The following is a 23,943-nucleotide window of genomic DNA, read 5'->3' as shown; positions in this document are numbered from 1 at the left end:
CACTCAGCTGAGGGGGGACCAAGTGCCACATACACTCAGCTAGAGGGGGGACCCAGTGCCACACACACAGCTAATGGGGGGACCCAGTGCCACATACACTCAGCTAGAGGGGGACCCAGTGCCACATACACTCAGCTAGAGGAGGACCCAGTGCCACACACACTCAGCTACAGGGAGGACCCAGTGTCACATACACTCAGCTAATGGGGGACCCAGTGCCACATACACTCAGCTAGAGGGGGACCCAGTGCCACACACTCAGCTAGAGGGAGGACCCAGTGCCACATACACACAGCTAGAGGGAGGACCCAGTGCCACGGACACTCACCTAGAGGGGGGACCCAGTGCCACATACACTCAGCTAGAGGAGAGACCCAGTGCAACATACACTCAGCTAGAGGGAGGACCCAGTGCCACATACACTCAGCTAGAGGGAGGACCCAGTGCCACATACACTCAGCTAGAGGAGAGACCCAGTGCCACATACACTCAGCTAGAGGGCGGGGCCCAGTGCCACATACACTCAGCTAGAGGAGTACCCAGTGCCACATACACTCAGCTAAAGGGAGGACCCAGTGCCACATACACTCAGCTAGAGGGAGGACCCAGTGCCACATACACTCAGCTAGAGGAGGGACCCAGTGCCACACACACTCAGCTAGAGGAGGGACCCAGTGCCACATACACTCAGCTAGAGGGAGGACCCAGTGCCACATACACTCAGCTAGAGGGAGGACCCAGTGCCACATACACTCAGCTAGAGGTGGGACCCAGTGCCACACACTCAGCTAGAGGGAGGACCCAGTGCCACATACACTCAGCTAGAGGGAGGACCCAGTGCCACATACACTCAGCTAGAGGGAGGACCCAGTGCCACATACACTCAGCTAGAGGGAGGACCCAGTGCCACATACACTCAGCTAGAGGGAGGACCCAGTGCCACATACACTCAGCTAGAGGGAGGACCCAGTGCCACATACACTCAGCTAGAGGAGGGACCCAGTGCCACATACACTCAGCTAGAGGGAGGACCCAGTGCCACATACACTCAGCTAGAGGGAGGACCCAGTGCCACATACACTCAGCTAGAGGGAGGACCCAGTGCCACATACACTCAGCTAGAGGGAGGACCCAGTGCCACATACACTCAGCTAGAGGGAGGACCCAGTGCCACATACACTCAGCTAGAGGGAGGACCCAGTGCCACATACACTCAGCTAGAGGGATGACCCAGTGCCACAAACACTCAGCTAGAGGAGGGACCCAGTGCCACATACACTCAGCTAGAGGGATGACCCAGTGCCACAAACACTCAGCTAGAGGGAGGACCCAGTGCCGCATACACTCAGCTAGAGGGAGGACCCAGTGCCACATACACTCAGCTAGAGGGAGGACCCAGTGCCACATACACTCAGCTAGAGGGAGGACCCAGTGCCACATACACTCAGCTAGAGGGAGGACCCAGTGCCATATACACTCAGCTAGAGGGAGGACCCAGTGCCACATACACTCAGCTAGAGGAGGGACCCAGTGCCACATACACTCAGCTAGAGGGATGACCCAGTGCCACAAACACTCAGCTAGAGGGAGGACCCAGTGCCGCATACACTCAGCAAGAGGGAGGACCCAGTGCCACATACACTCAGCTAGAGGGATGACCCAGTGCCACAAACACTCAGCTAGAGGGAGGACCCAGTGCCGCATACACTCAGCTAGAGGGAGGACCCAGTGCCACGGACACTCAGCTAGAGGAGGGACCCAGTGCCACAAATACTCAGCTAGAGGGACCCAGTGCCACGGACACTCAGCTAGAGGAGGGACCCAGTGCCACAAATACTCAGCTAGAGGAGGGACCCAGTGACACATACACTCAGCTAATGGGGGGACCCAGTGCCACATACACTCAGCTAGAGGGAGGACCCAGTGCCACATATACTCAGCTAGAGGAGGGACCCAGTGCCACATACACTTAGCTAGAGGGGGGACCCAGTGCCACATACACTCAGCTAGAGGGAGGACGCAGTGCCACACACTCAGCTAGAGGTGGGACCCAGTGCCACATACACTCAGCTAGAGGGAGGACCCAGTGCCACATACACTCAGCTAGAGGGAGGACCCAGTGCCACACACACAGCTAGAGGGGGGAACCAGTGCCACACACACACTCAGCTAGAGGGAGGACCCAGTGCCACAGACACTCAGCTAGAGGAGGGACCCAGTGCCACATACACTCAGCTAGAGGGAGGACCCAGTGCCACACACACTCAGCTAGAGGGGGGACCCAGTGCCACAGACACTCAGCTAGAGGAGGGACCCAGTGCCACAGACACTCAGCTAGAGGGAGGACCCAGTGCCACAAACACTCAGCTAGAGGGAGGACCCAGTGCCACGGACACTCAGCTAGAGGAGGGACCCAGTGCCACAAATACTCAGCTAGAGGAGGGATCCAGTGCCACATACACTCAGCTAGAGGGAGGACCCAGTGCCACACACTCAGCTAGAGGGGGGACCCAGTGCCACATACACTCAGCTAGAGGGAGGACCCAGTGCCACACACTCAGCTAGAGGTGGGACCCAGTGCCACATACACTCAGCTAGAGGGAGGACCCAGTGCCACATACACTCAGCTAGAGGGAGGACCCAGTGCCACATACACTCAGCTAGAGGAGGGACCCAGTGCCACATACACTCAGCTACAGGGAGGACCCAGTGCCACACACTCAGCTAGAGGTGGGACCCAGTGCTACATACACTCAGCTAGAGGGAGGACCCAGTGCCACACACTCAGCTAGAGGTGGGACCCAGTGCCACATACACTCAGCTAGAGGGAGGACCCAGTGCCACATACACTCAGCTAGAGGGAGGACCCAGTGCCACATACACTCAGCTAGAGGAGAGACCCAGTGCCACATACACTCAGCTAAAGGGAGGACCCAGTGCCACACACACTCAGCTAGAGGGAGGACCCAGTGCCACACACACTCAGCTAGAGGGAGGACCCAGTGCCACATACACTCAGCTAGAGGGAGGACCCAGTGCCACATACACTCAGCTAAAGGGAGGACCCAGTGCCACATACACTCAGCTAGAGGGAGGACCCAGTGCCACACACACTCAGCTAGAGGGAGGACCCAGTGCCACATACACTCAGCTAGAGGGATGACCCAGTGCCACAAACACTCAGCTAGAGGGAGGACCCAGTGCCACGGACACTCAGCTAGAGGGACCCAGTGCCACATACACTCAGCTAGAGGGACCCAGTGCCACGGACACTCAGCTAGAGGAGGGATCCAGTGCCACAAATACTCAGCTAGAGGGACCCAGTGCCACGGACACTCAGCTAGAGGAGGGACCCAGTGCCACAAATACTCAGCTAGAGGAGGGACCCAGTGACACATACACTCAGCTAGAGAGAGGACCCAGTGCCACACGCTCAGCTAGAGGGGGGACCCAGTGCCACACACTCAGCTAGAGGTGGGACCCAGTGCTACATACACTCAGCTAGAGGGAGGACCCAGTGCCACACACTCAGCTAGAGGTGGGACCCAGTGCCACATACACTCAGCTAGAGGAGGGACCCAGTGCCACATACACTCAGCTACAGGGAGGACCCAGTGCCACATATACTCAGCTAGAGGGCGGACCCAGTGCCACATACACTCAGCTAGAGGGAGGACCCAGTGCCACATACACTCAGCTAGAGGGAGGACCCAGTGCCACATACACTCAGCTAGAGGGAGGACCCAGTGCCACACACTCAGCTAGAGGTGGGACCCAGTGCTACATACACTCAGCTAGAGGGAGGACCCAGTGCCACATACACTCAGCTAGAGGGAGGACCCAGTGCCACATACACTCAGCTAGAGGAGGGACCCAGTGCCACACACACTCAGCTAGAGGTGGGACCCAGTGCCACATACACTCAGCTAGAGGAGGGACCCAGTGCCACATACACTCAGCTAGAGGGGGGACCCAGTGCCACACACTCAGCTAGAGGGCGGACCCAGCGCCACATACACTCAGCTAGAGGGCGGACCCAGCGCCACATACACTCAGCTAGAGGGAGGACCCAGTGCCACATACACTCAGCTACAGGGAGGACCCAGTGCCACATACACTAAGCTAGAGGGGGGACCCAGTGCCACATACACTCAGCTAGAGGAGGGACCCAGTGCCACATACACTCAGCTAGAGGGGGGACCCAGTGCCACATACACTCAGCTAGAGTGCGGACCCAGTGCCACATACACTCAGCTAGAGGGCGGACCCAGTGCCACATACACTCAGCTAGAGGGAGGACCCAGCGCCACATACACTCAGCTAGAGGGAGGACCCAGCGCCACACACTCAGCTAGAGGGGGGACCCAGTGCCACACACACACTCAGCTAGAGGGAGGACCCAGTGCCACACACACTCAGCTAGAGGGAGGACCCAGTGCCACACACACTCAGCTAGAGGGAGGACCCAGTGCCACACACTCAGCTAGAGGGGGGACCCAGTGCCACACACACTCAGCTAGAGGGGGGACCCAGTGCCACACACACTCAGCTAGAGGGAGGACCCAGTGCCACATACACTCAGCTCGAGTGGGGACCCAGTGCCACATACACTCAGCTAGAGGGAGGACCCAGTGCCACACACACTCAGCTAGAGGGGGGACCCAGTGCCACACACACTCAGCTAGAGGGAGGACCCAGTGCCACACAAACTCAGCTAGAGGGGGGACCCAGTGCCACACACACTCAGCTAGAGGGAGGACCCAGTGCCACACACACTCAGCTAGAGGGGGGACCCAGTGCCACACACACTCAGCTAGAGGGGGGACCCAGTGCCACACACACTCAGCTAGAGGGAGGACCCAGTGCCACATACACTCAGCTCGAGTGGGGACCCAGTGCCACACACACTCAGCTAGAGGGAGGACCCAGTGCCACATACACTCAGCTCGAGTGGGGACCCAGCGCCACATACACTCAGCTAGAGGGAGGACCCAGTGCCACACACACTCAGCTAGAGGGGGACCCAGTGCCACACACACTCAGCTAGAGGGAGGACCCAGTGCCACACACACTCAGCTAGAGGGAGGACCCAGTGCCACACACTCAGCTAGAGGGCAGACCCAGTGCCACATACACTCAGCTAGAGGGAGGACCCAGTGCCACATACACTCAGCTAGAGGGAGGACCCAGCGCCACATACACTCAGCAAAAGGGAGGACCCAGTGCCACATACACTCAGCTAGAGGGAGGACCCAGTGCCACACACACTCAGCTCGAGTGGGGACCCAGTGCCACACACACTCAGCTAGAGGGGGGACCCAGTGCCACACACACTCAGCTAGAGGGAGGACCCAGTGCCACACACACTCAGCTAGAGGGAGGACCCAGTGCCACACACTCAGCTAGAGGGGGGACCCAGTGTCACACACACTCAGCTAGAGGGAGGACCCAGTGCCACACACACTCAGCTAGAGGGGGGATCCAGTGCCACAGACACTCAGCTAGAGTAAGGACCTAGTGCCACATACACTCAGCTAGAGGAGAGACCCAGTGCCACGGACACTCAGCTAGAGGAGAGACCCAGTGTCACGGACACTCAGCTAGAGGAGAGACCCAGTGCCACGGACACTTAGCTAGAGGAGGGACCCAGTGCCACGGACACTCGGCTAGAGGAGGGACCCAGTGCTACATACACTCAGCTAGAGGGAGGACCCAGTGCCACACACTCAGCTAGAGGGAGGACCCAGTGCCACACACTCAGCTAGAGGGAGGACCCCGTGCCACATACACTCAGCTAGAGGGAGGACCCAGTGCCACACACTCAGCTAGAGGGAGGACCCAGTGCCATATACACTCAGCTAGAGGGAGGACCCAGTGCCACAAACACTCAGCTAGAGGGAGGACCCAGTGCCACACACTCAGCTAATGGGGGGACCCAGTGCCACATACACTCAGCTAGAGGGAGGACCCAGTGCCACATACACTCAGCTAGAGGGAGGACCCAGTGCCACGGACACTCCGCTAGAGGGAGGACCCAGTGCCACACACTCAGCTAGAGGGAGGACCCAGTGCCACACACACTCAGCTAGAGGGAGGACCCAGTGCCACATACACTCAGCTAGAGGAGGGACCCAGTGCCACATACACTCAGCTAGAGGGGGGACCCAGTGCCACATACACTCAGCTAGAGGGCGGACCCAGTGCCACATACACTCAGCTAGAGGGGGGACCCAGTGCCACATACACTCAGCTAGAGGGCGGACCCAGCGCCACATACACTCAACTAGAGGGAGGACCCAGTGCCACATACACTCAGCTAGAGGGAGGACCCAGCGCCACATACACTAAGCTAAAGGGAGGAGCCAGTGCCACATACACTCAGCTAGAGGGGGGACCCAGTGCCACATACACTCAGCTAGAGGGGGGACCCAGTGCCACATACACTCAGCTAGAGGGCGGACCCAGCGCCACATACACTCAACTAGAGGGAGGACCCAGTGCCACATACACTCAGCTAGAGGGAGGACCCAGCGCCACATACACTCAGCTAAAGGGAGGAGCCAGTGCCACATACACTCAGCTAGAGGGAGGACCCAGTGCCACACACACTCAGCTAGAGGGAGGACCCAGTGCCACACACACTCAGCTAGAGGGGGGACCCAGTGCCACACACACTCAGCTAGAGGGAGGACCCAGTGCCACACACACTCAGCTAGAGGGGGGACCCAGTGCCACACACACTCAGCTAGAGGGGGGACCCAGTGCCACACACTCAGCTAGAGGAAGGACCCAGTGCCACACACTCAGCTAGAGGGAGGACCCAGTGCCACACACACTCAGCTAGAGGGAGGACCCAGTGCCACACACTCAGCTAGAGGAGGGACCCAGTGCCACATACACTCAGCTAGAGGGGGACCCAGTGCCACACACTCAGCTAGAGGGGGGACCCAGTGCCACACACACTCAGCTAGAGGGAGGACCCAGTGCCACATACACTCAGCTAGAGGAGGGACCCAGTGCCACATACACTCAGCTAGAGGGGGACCCAGTGCCACATACACTCAGCTAGAGGGGGACCCAGTGCCACACACACTCAGCTAGAGGGAGGACCCAGTGCCACATACACTCAGCTAGAGGGAGGACCCAGCGCCACATACACTCAGCTAGAGGAGAGACCCAGTGCCACACACTCAGCTAGAGGGGGGACCCAGTGCCACATACACTCAGCTAGAGGGGGACCCAGTGCCACATACACTCAGCTAGAGGGGGACCCAGTGCCACACACACTCAGCTAGAGGAGAGACCCAGTGCCACACACTCAGCTAGAGGGGGGACCCAGTGCCACACACACTCAGCTAGAGGGAGGACCCAGTGCCACATACACTCAGCTAGAGGGAGGACCCAGCGCCACATACACTCAGCTAGAGGAGAGACCCAGTGCCACACACTCAGCTAGAGGGGGGACCCAGTGCCACATACACTCAGCTAGAGGGGGACCCAGTGCCACATACACTCAGCTAGAGGGGGACCCAGTGCCACACACACTCAGCTAGAGGAGAGACCCAGTGCCACACACTCAGCTAGAGGGGGGACCCAGTGCCACACACACTCAGCTAGAGGGAGGACCCAGTGCCACATACACTCAGCTAGAGGGAGGACCCAGTGCCACACACTCAGCTAGAGGGGGGACCCAGTGCCACACACTCAGCTAGAGGGAGACCCAGTGCCACATACACTCAGCTAGAGGGAGACCCAGTGCCACACACTCAGCTAATGGGGGGACCCAGTGCCACATACACTCAGCTAGGGGGGGACCCAGTGCCACATACACTCAGCTAGAGGGGGACCCAGTGCCACATACACTCAGCTAGGGGGGGACCCAGTGCCACATACACTCAGCTAGAGGGGGACCCAGTGCCACACACACTCAGCTAGAGGAGAGACCCAGTGCCACACACTCAGCTAGAGGGAGACCCAGTGCCACATACACTCAGCTAGAGGGAGGACCCAGTGCCACACACACTCAGCTACAGGGAGGACCCAGTGCCACACACTCAGCTAATGGGGGGACCCAGTGCCACATACACTCAGCTAGAGGGGGACCCAGTGCCACATACACTCAGCTAGAGGGAGGACCCGGTGCCACATACACTCAGCTAATGGGGGGACCCAGTGCCACATACACTCAGCTAGAGGGGGACCCAGTGCCACACACTCAGCTAGAGGGAGGACCCGGTGCCACATACACTCAGCTAGAGGGAGGACCCAGTGCCACATACACTCAGCTAGAGGGGGACCCAGTGCCACACACTCAGCTAGAGGGGGACCCAGTGCACACACACACGGCTCACCTTGCGGCACACACACACGGCTCACCTTGCAAGACACACACACACCCCTCACCCTGCGGCACACACACACGGCTCACCTTGCGGCACACACACACGGCTCACCTTGCAGCACACACACACCCCTCACCCTGCGGCACACACACACGGCTCACCTTGCGGCACACACACACGGCTCACCTTGCAGCACACACACACCCCTCACCTTGCAGCACACACCCCTCACCCTGCGGCACACACACATGGCTCACCTTGCAGCACACACACACCCCTCACCCTGCGGCACACACACACGGCTCACATTGCGGCACACACACACCCCTCACCCTGCGGCACACACACACGGCTCACCTTGCAGCACACACACACCCCTCACCTTGCAGCACACACACACCCCTCACCCTGCGGCACACACACGGCTCACCTTGCAGCACACACACACCCCTCACCCTGCGGCACACACACACGGCTCACCTTGCGGCACACACACACCCCTCACCCTGCGGCACACACACACGGCTCACCTTGCAGCACACACACACCCCTCACCCTGCGGCACACACACACGGCTCACCTTGCGGCACACACACACGGCTCACCTTGCAGCACACACACACGGCTCACCCTGCGGCACACACACACGGCTCACCTTGCAGCACACACACACCCCTCACCCTGCGGCACACACACACCCCTCACCCTGCAGCACACACACACCCCTCACCCTGCGGCACACACACACCCCTCACCCTGCGGCACACACACACCCCTCACCCTGCGGCACACACACACCCCTCACCCTGCGGCACACACACACACGGCTCACCTTGCGGCACACACACACCCCTCACCCTGCGGCACACACACACCCCTCACCCTGCGGCACACACACACGGCTCATCTTGCAGCACACACACACGGCTCACCTTGCGGCACACACACACCCCTCACCCTGCGGCACACACACACGGCTCACCCTGCGGCACACACACACGGCTCACCCTGCGGCACACACACACGGCTCACCTTGCAGCACACACACACGGCTCACCCTGAGGCACACACACACGGCTCACCCTGCGGCACACACACACGGCTCACCTTGCGGCACACACACACCCCTCACCCTGCGGCACACACACACGGCTCACCCTGCGGCACACACACACCCCTCACCCTGCGGCACACACACACGGCTCAACTTGCGGCACACACACACCCCTCACCCTGCGGCACACACACACGGCTCACCCTGCGGCACACACACACGGCTCACCCTGCGGCACACACACACGGCTCACCCTGCGGCACACACACACGGCTCACCTTGCAGAACACACACGGCTCACCCTGCGGCACACACACACCCCTCACCCTGCGGCACACACACACGGCTCACCTTGCAGCACACACACACCCCTCACCCTGCGGCACACACACACGGCTCACCTTGCGGCACACACACACGGCTCACCCTGCAGCACACACACACGGCTCACCTTGCAGCACACACACACCCCTCACCCTGCGGCACACACACACCCCTCACCCTGCGGCACACACACACCCCTCACCCTGCGGCACACACACACGGCTCACCCTGCGGCACACACACACGGCTCAACCTGCGGCACACACACACGGCTCACCCTGCGGCACACACACACGGCTCAACCTGCGGCACACACACACGGCTCACCCTGCGGCACACACACACGGCTCACCCTGCGGCACACACACACGGCTCACCTTGCGGCACACACACACGGCTCACCTTGCAGCACACACACACGGCTCACCCTGCGGCACACACACACGGCTCACCCTGCGGCACACACACACGGCTCACCCTGCGGCACACACACACCCCTCACCTTGCGGCACACACACACCCCTCACCCTGCGGCACACACACACCCCTCACCCTGCGGCACACACACACGGCTCACCCTGCGGCACACACACACCCCTCACCTTGCAGCACACACACACCCCTCACCCTGCGGCACACACACACGGCTCACCCTGCGGCACACACACACCCCTCACCCTGCGGCACACACACACGGCTCACCCTGCGGCACACACACACCCCTCACCCTGCGGCACACACACACGGCTCACCCTGCGGCACACACACACGGCTCACCTTGCGGCACACACACACCCCTCACCCTGCGGCACACACACACCCCTCACCCTGCGGCACACACACACCCCTCACACTGCGGCACACACACACGGCTCACCTTGCGGCACACACACACCCCTCACCCTGCGGCACACACACACCCCTCACCCTGCGGCACACACACACGGCTCACCTTGCAGCACACACACACACCTCACCCTGCGGCACACACACACCCCTCACCCTGCGGCACACACACACGGCTCACCCTGCGGCACACACACACGGCTCACCCTGCGGCACACACACACCCCTCACCCTGCGGCACACACACACCCCTCACCCTGCGGCACACACACACGGCTCACCTTGCAGCACACACACACCCCTCACCCTGCGGCACACACACACCCCTCACCCTGCGGCACACACACACCCCTCACCCTGCGGCACACACACACCCCTCACCCTGCGGCACACACACACCCCTCACCCTGCGGCACACACACACCCCTCACCCTGCGGCACACACACACCCCTCACCCTGCGGCACACACACACCCCTCACCCTGCGGCACACACACACCCCTCACCCTGCGGCACACACACACCCCTCACCCTGCGGCACACACACACGGCTCACCTTGCGGCACACACACGGCTCACCTTGCGGCACACACACACCCCTCACCTTGCGGCACACACACACCCCTCACCCTGCAGCACACACACGGCTCACCTTGCAGCACACACACACCCCTCACCTTGCGGCACACACACACGGCTCACCCTGCAGCACACACACACGGCTCACCTTGCAGCACACACACACCCCTCACCCTGCGGCACACACACACGGCTCACCTTGCGGCACACACACACCCCTCACCTTGCGGCACACACACACCCCTCACCCTGCAGCACACACACACGGCTCACCTTGCAGCACACACACACCCCTCACCTTGCGGCACACACACACGGCTCACCCTGCAGCACACACACACGGCTCACCTTGCAGCACACACACACCCCTCACCCTGCGGCACACACACACCCCTCACCCTGCGGCACACACACACGGCTCACCTTGCAGCACACACACACGGCTCACCTTGCGGCACACACACACCCCTCACCCTGCGGCACACACACACGGCTCACCCTGCGGCACACACACACGGCTCACCCTGCGGCACACACACACGGCTCACCTTGCAGCACACACACACGGCTCACCCTGCGGCACACACACACGGCTCACCCTGCGGCACACACACACGGCTCACCTTGCGGCACACACACACCCCTCACCCTGCGGCACACACACACGGCTCACCCTGCGGCACACACACACCCCTCACCCTGCGGCACACACACACGGCTCAACTTGCGGCACACACACACCCCTCACCCTGCGGCACACACACACGGCTCACCCTGCGGCACACACACACGGCTCACCCTGCGGCACACACACACGGCTCACCCTGCGGCACACACACACGGCTCACCTTGCAGCACACACACACGGCTCACCCTGCGGCACACACACACCCCTCACCCTGCGGCACACACACACGGCTCACCTTGCAGCACACACACACCCCTCACCCTGCGGCACACACACACGGCTCACCTTGCGGCACACACACACGGCTCACCCTGCAGCACACACACACGGCTCACCTTGCAGCACACACACACCCCTCACCCTGCGGCACACACACACCCCTCACCCTGCGGCACACACACACCCCTCACCCTGCGGCACACACACACGGCTCACCCTGCGGCACACACACACGGCTCAACCTGCGGCACACACACACGGCTCACCCTGCGGCACACACACACGGCTCAACCTGCGGCACACACACACGGCTCACCCTGCGGCACACACACACGGCTCACCCTGCGGCACACACACACGGCTCACCTTGCGGCACACACACACGGCTCACCTTGCAGCACACACACACGGCTCACCCTGCGGCACACACACACGGCTCACCCTGCGGCACACACACACGGCTCACCCTGCAGCACACACACACCCCTCACCTTGCGGCACACACACACCCCTCACCCTGCGGCACACACACACCCCTCACCCTGCGGCACACACACACGGCTCACCCTGCGGCACACACACACCCCTCACCTTGCAGCACACACACACCCCTCACCCTGCGGCACACACACACGGCTCACCCTGCGGCACACACACACCCCTCACCCTGCGGCACACACACACGGCTCACCCTGCGGCACACACACACCCCTCACCCTGCGGCACACACACACGGCTCACCCTGCGGCACACACACACGGCTCACCTTGCGGCACACACACACCCCTCACCCTGCGGCACACACACACCCCTCACCCTGCGGCACACACACACCCCTCACACTGCGGCACACACACACGGCTCACCTTGCGGCACACACACACCCCTCACCCTGCGGCACACACACACCCCTCACCCTGCGGCACACACACACGGCTCACCTTGCAGCACACACACACACCTCACCCTGCGGCACACACACACCCCTCACCCTGCGGCACACACACACGGCTCACCCTGCGGCACACACACACGGCTCACCCTGCGGCACACACACACCCCTCACCCTGCGGCACACACACACCCCTCACCCTGCGGCACACACACACGGCTCACCTTGCAGCACACACACACCCCTCACCCTGCGGCACACACACACCCCTCACCCTGCGGCACACACACACCCCTCACCCTGCGGCACACACACACCCCTCACCCTGCGGCACACACACACCCCTCACCCTGCGGCACACACACACCCCTCACCCTGCGGCACACACACACCCCTCACCCTGCGGCACACACACACCCCTCACCCTGCGGCACACACACACCCCTCACCCTGCGGCACACACACACCCCTCACCCTGCGGCACACACACACGGCTCACCTTGCGGCACACACACGGCTCACCTTGCGGCACACACACACCCCTCACCTTGCGGCACACACACACCCCTCACCCTGCAGCACACACACGGCTCACCTTGCAGCACACACACACCCCTCACCTTGCGGCACACACACACGGCTCACCCTGCAGCACACACACACGGCTCACCTTGCAGCACACACACACCCCTCACCCTGCGGCACACACACACGGCTCACCTTGCGGCACACACACACCCCTCACCTTGCGGCACACACACACCCCTCACCCTGCAGCACACACACACGGCTCACCTTGCAGCACACACACACCCCTCACCTTGCGGCACACACACACGGCTCACCCTGCAGCACACACACACGGCTCACCTTGCAGCACACACACACCCCTCACCCTGCGGCATACACACACGGCTCACCTTGCGGCACACACACACCCCTCACCCTGCGGCACACACACACGGCTCACCTTGCGGCACACACACACCCCTCACCCTGCGGCACACACACACGGCTCACCCTGCGGCACACACACACGGCTCACCCTGCGGCACACACACACCCCTCACCTTGCGGCACACACACACCCCTCACCCTGCGGCACACACACACGGCTCACCTTGCAGCACACACACACCCCTCACCTTGCAGCACACACACACGGCTCACCTTGCAGCACACACACACCCCTCACCCTGCAGCACACACACACCCCTCACCTTGCAGCACACACACACGGCTCACCTTGCAGCACACACACACCCCTCACCTTGCAGCACACACACACCCCTCACCCTGCGGCACACACACACGGCTCACCCTGCGGCACACACACACGGCTCACCCTGCGGCACACACACACCCCTCACCCTGCGGCACACACACACCCCTCACCCTGCGGCACACACACACCCCTCACCCTGCGGCACACACACACCCCTCACCCTGCGGCACACACACACCCCTCACCCTGCGGCACACACACACCCCTCACCCTGCGGCACACACACACGGCTCACCTTGCGGCACACACACACCCCTCACCCTGCGGCACACACACACGGCTCACCTTGCAGCACACACACACCCCTCACCCTGCGGCACACACACACGGCTCACCCTGCGGCACACACACACGGCTCACCCTGCGGCACACACACACGGCTCACCCTGCGGCACACACACACCCCTCACCCTGCGGCACACACACACGGCTCACCTTGCAGCACACACACACCCCTCACCCTGCAGCACACACACACGGCTCACCTTGCAGCACACACACACCCCTCACCCTGCGGCACACACACACCCCTCACCCTGCAGCACACACACACGGCTCACCTTGCAGCACACACACACCCCTCACCCTGCGGCACACACACACGGCTCACCCTGCGGCACACACACACCCCTCACCCTGCAGCACACACACACGGCTCACCTTGCAGCACACACACACCCCTCACCCTGCGGCACACACACACCCCTCACCCTGCAGCACACACACACGGCTCACCTTGCAGCACACACACACCCCTCACCCTGCGGCACACACACACCCCTCACCCTGCAGCACACACACACGGCTCACCTTGCAGCACACACACACCCCTCACCCTGCGGCACACACACGGCTCACCCTGCGGCACACACACACGGCTCACCTTGCAGCACACATACACCCCTCACCCTGCGGCACACACACACGGCTCACCTTGCAGCACACACACACCCCTCACCCTGCGGCACACACACACGGCTCACCCTGCGGCACACACACACGGCTCACCTTGCAGCACACACACACCCCTCACCCTGCGGCACACACACACGGCTCACCTTGCAGCACACACACACCCCTCACCCTGCGGCACACACACACGGCTCACCCTGCGGCACACACACACGGCTCACCCTGCGGCACACACACACGGCTCACCCTGCGGCACACACACACGGCTCACCTTGCGGCACACACACACGGCTCACCTTGCGGCACACACACACGGCTCACCCTGCGGCACACACACACCCCTCACCTTGCAGCACACACACACCCCTCACCCTGCGGCACACACACACGGCTCACCCTGCGGCACACACACACCCCTCACCCTGCGGCACACACACACCCCTCACCCTGCGGCACACACACACCCCTCACCCTGCGGCACACACACACCCCTCACCCTGCGGCACACACACACCCCTCACCCTGCGGCACACACACACCCCTCACCCTGCGGCACACACACACCCCTCACCCTGCGGCACACACACACGGCTCACCTTGCAGCACACACACACCCCTCACCCTGCGGCACACACACACGGCTCACCTTGCGGCACACACACACGGCTCACCCTGCGGCACACACACACCCCTCACCCTGCGGCACACACACACGGCTCACCCTGCTGCACACACACACCCCTCACCCTGCGGCACACACACACCCCTCACCCTGCGGCACACACACACGGCTCACCCTGCGGCACACACACACACGGCTCACCCTGCGGCACACACACACGGCTCACCCTGCGGCACACACACACGGCTCACCCTGCGGCACACACACACCCCTCACCCTGCGGCACACACACACGGCTCACCCTGCGGCACACACACACGGCTCACCTTGCAGCACACACACACCCCTCACCCTGCGGCACACACACACGGCTCACCTTGCAGCACACACACACCCCTCACCCTGCGGCACACACACACGGCTCACCCTGCGGCACACACACACGGCTCACCCTGCGGCACACACACACCCCTCACCCTGCGGCACACACACACCCCTCACCCTGCGGCACACACACACGGCTCACCCTGCGGCACACACACACGGCTCACCTTGCAGCACACACACACGGCTCACCTTGCGGCACACACACACCCCTCACCCTGCGGCACACACACACGGCTCACCTTGCGGCACACACACACCCCTCACCCTGCGGCACACACACACGGCTCACCTTGCAGCACACACAAAATGCCTTGAGGGGGTTGAGGCCCAGCCAGCCACTGTTTCCTGCGTCCCGAAATCGATCCATGAACTCTGTATACAGTGCCCGCTGGATGGGAGACAGACGCACCAAGATAACATGCTCCTCTTTGTATGGGAGCTGAGATCTCAGCACATTGTGTCCACGTCTGGGGGAGAGAGCGAGAGAGAACACGAGTATAACACGGGCTGAGGTCACAGCACAGCGCCCCCACGTCTGGGGGAGAGAGCGAGAGAGAACGCGAGTATAACACGGGCTGAGGTCACAGCACAGCGCCCCCACGCCTGGGGGAGGAGAGCGGGGAGAACGTGAGTATAACACGGGCTGAGGTCACAGCACAGCGCCCCCACGCCTGGGGGAGGAGAGCGGGGAGAACGTAAGTATAACACGGGCTGAGGTCTCAGCACAGCGCCCCCACGTCTGGGGGAGAGAGCGAGAGAGAACACGAGTATAACACGGGCTGAGGTCACAGCACAGCGCCCCCACGCCTGGGGGAGGAGAGCGGGGAGAACGTGCGTATAACACGGGCTGAGGTCTCAGCACAGCGCCCCCACGCCTGGGGGAGGAGAGCGGGGAGAACGCGAGTATAACACGGGCTGAGGTCACAGCACAGCGCCCCCACGCCTGGGGGAGGAGAGCGGGGAGAACGCGAGTATAACACGGGCTGAGGTCACAGCACAGCGCCCCCACGCCTGGGGGAGGAGAGCGGGGAGAACGTGAGTATAACACGGGCTGAGGTCACAGCACAGCGCCCCCACGCCTGGGGGAGGAGAGCGGGGAGAACGCGAGTATAACATGGGCTGAGGTCACAGCACAGCGCCCCCACGCCTGGGGGAGGAGAGCGAGAGAGAACACGAGTATAACACGGGCTGAGGTCTCAGCACAGCGCCCCCACGCCTGGGGGAGGAGAGCGGGGAGAACGTGAGTATAACACGGGCTGAGGTCACAGCACAGCGCCCCCACGCCTGGGGGAGGAGAGCGGGGAGAACGTGAGTATAACACGGGCTGAGGTCACAGCACAGCGCCCCCACGCCTGGGGGAGGAGAGCGAGAGAGAACACGAGTATAACACGGGCTGAGGTCTCAGCACAGCGCCCCCACGCCTGGGGGAGGAGAGCGAGAGAGAACACGAGTATAACACGGGCTGAGGTCTCAGCACAGCGCCCCCACGCCTGGGGGAGGAGAGCGGGGAGAACGTGAGTATAACACGGGCTGAGGTCACAGCACAGCGCCCCCACGCCTGGGGGAGGAGAGCGAGAGAGAACACGAGTATAACACGGGCTGAGGTCTCAGCACAGCGCCCCCACGCCTGGGGGAGGAGAGCGGGGAGAACGTGAGTATAACACGGGCTGAGGTCACAGCACAGCGCCCCCACGCCTGGGGGAGGAGAGCGAGAGAGAACACGAGTATAACACGGGCTGAGGTCTCAGCACAGCGCCCCCACGCCTGGGGGAGGAGAGCGAGAGAGAACACGAGTATAACACGGGCTGAGGTCTCAGCACAGCGCCCCCACGCCTGGGGGAGGAGAGCGGGGAGAACGTGAGTATAACACGGGCTGAAGTCACAGCACAGCGCCCCCACGCCTGGGGGAGGAGAGCGAGGAGAACGTGTGTATAACACGGGCTGAGGTCTCAGCACAGCGCCCCCACGCCTGGGCGAGGAGAGCGGGGAGAACGTGAGTATAACACGGGCTGAGGTCACAGCACAGCGCCCCCACGCCTGGGGGAGGAGAGCGGGGAGAACGCGAGTATAACACGGGCTGAGGTCACAGCACAGCGCCCCCACGCCTGGGCGAGGAGAGCGGGGAGAACGTGAGTATAACACGGGCTGAGGTCACAGCACAGCGCCCCCACGCCTGGGGGAGGAGAGCGGGGAGAACGTGAGTATAACACGGGCTGAGGTCACAGCACAGCGCCCCCACGCCTGGGGGAGGAGAGCGGGGAGAACGTGAGTATAACACGGGCTGAGGTCACAGCACAGCGCCCCCACGCCTGGGGGAGGAGAGCGGGGAGAACGCGAGTATAACACGGGCTGAGGTCACAGCACAGCGCCCCCACGCCTGGGGGAGGAGAACGTGAGTATAACACGGGCTGAGGTCTCAGCACAGCGCCCCCACGCCTGGGGGAGGAGAGCGAGAGAGAACACGAGTATAACACGGGCTGAGGTCACAGCACAGCGCCCCCACGCCTGGGGGAGGAAAGCGGGGAGAACGCGAGTATAACACGGGCTGAGGTCACAGCACAGCGCCCCCACGCCTGGGGGAGGAGAGCGGGGAGAACGAGAATATAACACGGGCTGAGGTCTCAGCACAGCGCCCCCACACCTGGGGGAGGAGAGCGGGGAGAACGCGAGTATAACACGGGCTGAGGTCACAGCACAGCGCCCCCACGCCTGGGGGAGGAGAGCGGGGAGAACGCGAGTATAACACGGGCTGAGGTCTCAGCACAGCGCCCCCACGCCTGGGGGAGGAGAGCGGGGAGAACGCGAGTATAACACGGGCTGAGGTCACAGCACAGCGCCCCCACGCCTGGGGGAGGAGAGCGGGGAGAACGTGAGTATAACACGGGCTGAGGTCACAGCACAGCGCCCCCACGGCTGGGGGAGGAGAGCGGGGAGAACGCGAGTATAACACGGGCTGAGGTCTCAGCACAGCGCCCCCACGCCTGGGGGAGGAGAGCGGGGAGAACGTGAGTATAACACGGGCTGAGGTCACAGCACAGCGCCCCCACGGCTGGGGGAGGAGAGCGGGGAGAACGCGAGTATAACACGGGCTGAGGTCACAGCACAGCGCCCCCACGCCTGGGGGAGGAGAGCGGGGAGAACGCGAGTATAACACGGGCTGAGGTCACAGCACAGCGCCCCCACGCCTGGGGGAGGAGAGCGGGGAGAACGCGAGTATAACACGGGCTGAGGTCACAGCACAGCGCCCCCACGCCTGGGGGAGGAGAGCGGGGAGAACGCGAGTATAACACGGGCTGAGGTCACAGCACAGCGCCCCCACGCCTGGGGGAGGAGAGCGGGGAGAACGCGAGTATAACACGGGCTGAGGTCACAGCACAGCGCCCCCACGCCTGGGGGAGGAGGGGGAGGAGAGCGGGGAGAACGCGAGGTGGTGGATAAATCCAGGCTAGTTGGTCAGAGACGCGCTCACCTCCCCACACTATACTGGGGTGCATGGGGGGTGCTGTCAGTATTTCGGGGAGGTTCTTACCTCTGCACGAAGCCCTCCAGCAGGCTATGCAGCACGTGACTTCGGTATCTCATGAGCCGCTTGTCCTGGGGGGTGCTGTCCGTGCACTGCCCGTTCAGGATGGGCCTCTCGAACATGTTGCTGAACTCCTGCCGCGTGCCCAGGAAGTCCGGCCGCACAAAGTCCACCATGCACCAGTACTCAATGAGGTTGTTTTGCAGGGGGTAACCCGTCAGCACCACCCGCCGCCGGGAGCGGATGTTCTTCAGGGCCTGGGACGTGCTGGCGTGACAGTTCTTGATCCGGTGACCTTCGTCACAGATGACCACGTCCGGGCCGGGCCGTGACAGGGCCCTCTCCATCCCTGAGACATGGGAGGGGCGAGGGTGCGTGAGGAGAGACAGAAGAATACTTTCCCTCGTCAAAGCTTTACACGGGGCCCGGTGTCGGCAGAGAACGCGGTGAAATATCCCGGTGTTATTACATGCCCCTTTCCTCTCCCCTCTGACCCTTGTCCTTTACCTCCCCTCACCTTTGACCTTTGCCCTGCCTTACCTATCAGCATCTCCTGCTGCCGGTCCTCCTCATCCAGATCTATAATCACCGGCCCCGCTGCCTTCTTGCTCTTCTTCTTCCTCCTCCCCACGGTGAAGGATTTCTTGAGGGAGAGGAGCCGGTACATCTCGTACCCCATCAGCAGGACACCGCCACCCGTCGCCCAGTCATTCACCACCTTGGAGCGGGCCACTGTCGTCCTAAGGGGGGGATTCAAAGACCAAAGAGCTAAACATTAAGTGCAGCTGTGCGCGCCTGGGCTGTGCGCGTCGGGGCTGTGCGCGTCTGGGCTGTGCTCGCCTGGGCTGTGCGCGTCGGGGCTGTGCGCGTCGGGGCTGTGCGCGTCGGGGCTGTGCGCGCCTGGGCTGTGCACGTCGGGGCTGTGCGCGTCTGGGCTGTGGGCGTCGGGGCTGTGCGCGTCGGGGCTGTGCGCGCCAGGGCTGTGCGCGTCGGGGCTGTGCGCGTCTGGGCTGTGCGCGTCTGGGCTGTGCGCGTCTGGGCTGTGGGCGTCGGGGCTGTGGGCGTCGGGGCTGTGCGCGCCTGGGCTGCGCGCGTCTGGGCTGCGCGCGTCTGGGCTGTGCGCGCCTGGGCTGCGCTCGCCTGGGCTGTGCGCGCCGGGGCTGTGCGCGTCGGGGCTGTGCGCGTCGGGGCTGTGCGCGTCGGGGCTGTGCGCGTCGGGGCTGTGCGCGTCTGGGCTGTGCGCGTCTGGGCTGTGCGCGTCTGGGCTGTGGGCGTCGGGGCTGTGCGCGTCGGGGCTGTGCGCGCCTGGGCTGCGCGCGTCTGGGCTGTGGGCGTCGGGGCTGTGCGCGCCTGGGCTGCGCGCGTCTGGGCTGTGCGCGTCTGGGCTGTGGGCGTCGGGGCTGTGCGCGTCTGGGCTGTGCGCGTCTGGGCTGTGCGCGTCTGGGCTGTGGGCGTCGGGGCTGTGCGCGTCGGGGCTGTGCGCGCCTGGGCTGTGCGCGTCTGGGCTGTGCGCGTCTGGGCTGTGGGCGTCGGGGCTGTGCGCGTCGGGGCTGTGCGCGCCTGGGCTGCGCTCGCCTGGGCTGTGCGCGCCGGGGCTGTGCGCGTCGGGGCTGTGCGCGTCGGGGCTGTGCGCGTCTGGGCTGTGCGCGTCTGGGCTGTGGGCGTCGGGGCTGTGCGCGTCGGGGCTGTGCGCGCCTGGGCTGCGCGCGTCTGGGCTGTGCGCGTCTGGGCTGTGGGCGTCGGGGCTGTGCGCGTCTGGGCTGTGCGCGTCTGGGCTGTGCGCGTCTGGGCTGCGCGCGTCTGGGCGCTCCATTCTTCAGCAGTGCAGGGGCTGAGCTGGGGCTGGGCCCTCCCGTCTTCTCCAGCAGCGCAGGGACTGGGTAACTGGGCGCAGGTGGCGGGGGTGACCAGGCGCTCCCCTCTCCAGCAGCGCAGTGACTGGGTAACTGGGCGCAGGAGGCGGGGGTGACCAGGCCCTCCCGTCTTCTCCAGCAGCGCAGGGACTGGGTAACTGGGCGCAGGGGGCGGGGTGACCAGGCGCTCCCCTCTCCAGCAGCGCAGGGACAGGGTAACTGGGCGCAGGAGGCGGGGGTGACCTGGCGCTCCCTTCTCCAGCAGCGCAGGGACTGGGTAACTGGGCGCAGGAGGCGGGGGTGACCAGGCGCTCCCCTCTCCAGCAGCGCAGGGACAGGGTAACTGGGCGCAGGAGGCGGGGTGACCAGGCGCTCCCTTCTCTAGCAGCGCAGGGACAGGGTAACTGGGCGCAGGAGGCGCGGTGACCAGGCGCTCCCCTCTCCAGCAGCGCAGGGACTGGGTAACTGGGCGCAGGAGGCGGGGGTGACCAGGCCCTCCCGTCTTCTCCAGCAGCGCAGGGACTGGGTAACTGGGCGCAGGGGGCGGGGTGACCAGGCGCTCCCCTCTCCAGCAGCGCAGGGACAGGGTAACTGGGCGCAGGAGGCGGGGGTGACCTGGCGCTCCCTTCTCCAGCAGCGCAGGGACTGGGTAACTGGGCGCAGGAGGCGGGGGTGACCAGGCGCTCCCCTCTCCAGCAGTGCAGGGACTGGGTAACTGGGCGCAGGTGGCGGGGTGACCAGGCGCTCCCCTCTCCAGCAGCGCAGGGACTGGGTAACTGGGCGCAGGTGGCGGGGTGACCTGGCGCTCCCTTCTCCAGCAGCGCAGGGACTGGGTAACTGGGCGCAGGTGGCGGGGTGACCAGGCGCTCCCCTCTCCAGCAGCGCAGGGACTGGGTAACTGGGCGCAGGGGGCGGGGTGACCAGGCGCTCCCCTCTCCAGCAGCGCAGGGACTGGGTAACTGGGCGCAGGAGGCGGGGGTGACCTGGCGCTCCCTTCTCCAGCAGCGCAGGGACTGGGTAACTGGGCGCAGGAGGCGGGGGTGACCTGGCGCTCCCTTCTCCAGCAGCGCAGGGACTGGGTAACTGGGCGCAGGAGGCGGGGTGACCTGGCGCTCCCTTCTCCAGCAGCGCAGGGACTGGGTAACTGGGCGCAGGTGGCGGGGGTGACCAGGCGCTCCCCTCTCCAGCAGCGCAGGGACTGGGTAACTGGGCGCAGGTGGCGGGGGTGACCAGGCCCTCCCCTCTCCAGCAGCGCAGGGACTGGGTAACTGGGCGCAGGGGGCGGGGGTGACCAGGCGCTCCCCTCTCCAGCAGCGCAGGGACTGGGTAACTGGGCGCAGGAGGCGGGGGTGACCAGGCGCTCCCTTCTCTAGCAGCGCAGGGACTGGGTAACTGGGCGCAGGGGGCGGGGGTGACCAGGCGCTCCCTTCTCCAGCAGCGCAGGGACTGGGTAACTGGGCGCAGGTGGCGGAGTGACCAGGCGCCGCCCTCTCCAGCAGCGCAGGGACAGGGTAACTGGGCGCAGGTGGCGGGGTGACCAGGCGCCGCCCTCTCCAGCAGCGCAGGGACAGGGTAACTGGGCGCAGGTGGCGGGGTGACCAGGCGCTCCCCTCTCCAGCAGCGCAGGGACAGGGTAACTGGGCGCAGGTGGCGGGGTGACCTGGCGCTCCCCTCTCCAGCAGCGCAGGGACAGGGTAACTGGGCGCAGGGGGCGGGGGTGACCAGGCGCCGCCCTCTCCAGCAGCGCAGGGACAGGGTAACTGGGCGCAGGTGGCGGGGTGACCAGGCGCTCCCCTCTCCAGCAGCGCAGGGACTGGGTAACTGGGCGCAGGTGGCGGGGGTGACCAGGCGCTCCCCTCTCCAGCAGCGCAGGGACTGGGTAACTGGGCGCAGCTGGCGGGGTGACCAGGCGCTCCCCTCTCCAGCAGCGCAGGGACTGGGTAACTGGGCGCAGGAGGCGGGGGTGACCTGGCGCTCCCCTCTCCAGCAGCGCAGGGACTGGGTAACTGGGCGCAGGTGGCGGGGTGACCAGGCGCTCCCCTCTCCAGCAGTGCAGGGACTGGGTAACTGGGCGCAGGGGGCGGGGGTGACCAGGCGCTCCCCTCTCCAGCAGCGCAGGGACTGGGTAACTGGGCGCAGGTGGCGGGGGTGACCAGGCGCTCCCCTCTCCAGCAGCGCAGGGACTGGGTAACTGGGCGCAGGGGGCGGGGGTGACCTGGCGCCGCCCTCTCCAGCAGCGCAGGGACAGGGTAACTGGGCGCAGGTGGCGGGGTGACCAGGCGCTCCCCTCTCCAGCAGCGCAGGGACTGGGTAACTGGGCGCAGGTGGCGGGGGTGACCAGGCGCTCCCCTCTCCAGCAGCGCAGGGACTGGGTAACTGGGCGCAGCTGGCGGGGTGACCAGGCGCTCCCCTCTCCA

At 64.2% G+C, this 23,943-nt stretch overlaps 1 protein-coding gene across 1 annotated transcript in view; it reads right to left on the bottom strand.

Annotated features, from left to right (window-relative positions):
• LOC142481548 (helicase ARIP4-like) overlaps nt 1-20,407 on the bottom strand; it is a gene marked incomplete at its 3' end in the record, with an annotated part of 28,025 nt that extends 7,618 nt beyond the window's left edge. The window contains exons 1-3 of the mRNA XM_075582936.1: nt 20,214-20,407; nt 19,680-20,022; nt 16,440-16,617 (exon numbers count right to left, since the gene is read on the bottom strand). Coding sequence (XP_075439051.1) covers nt 16,440-16,617; nt 19,680-20,022; nt 20,214-20,352 — 660 coding nt within the window. The remainder of the gene's footprint in view (nt 1-16,439; nt 16,618-19,679; nt 20,023-20,213) is intronic.
• Between the last annotated feature and the right edge of the window lie 3,536 nt (nt 20,408-23,943).

The sequence above is a fragment of the Ascaphus truei genome, unplaced genomic scaffold, assembly GCF_040206685.1.
Source record: "Ascaphus truei isolate aAscTru1 unplaced genomic scaffold, aAscTru1.hap1 HAP1_SCAFFOLD_2790, whole genome shotgun sequence".
Classification (NCBI taxonomy): Eukaryota; Metazoa; Chordata; class Amphibia; order Anura; family Ascaphidae; genus Ascaphus; species Ascaphus truei.
This window is presented reverse-complemented; position numbering and strand designations above follow the sequence as displayed.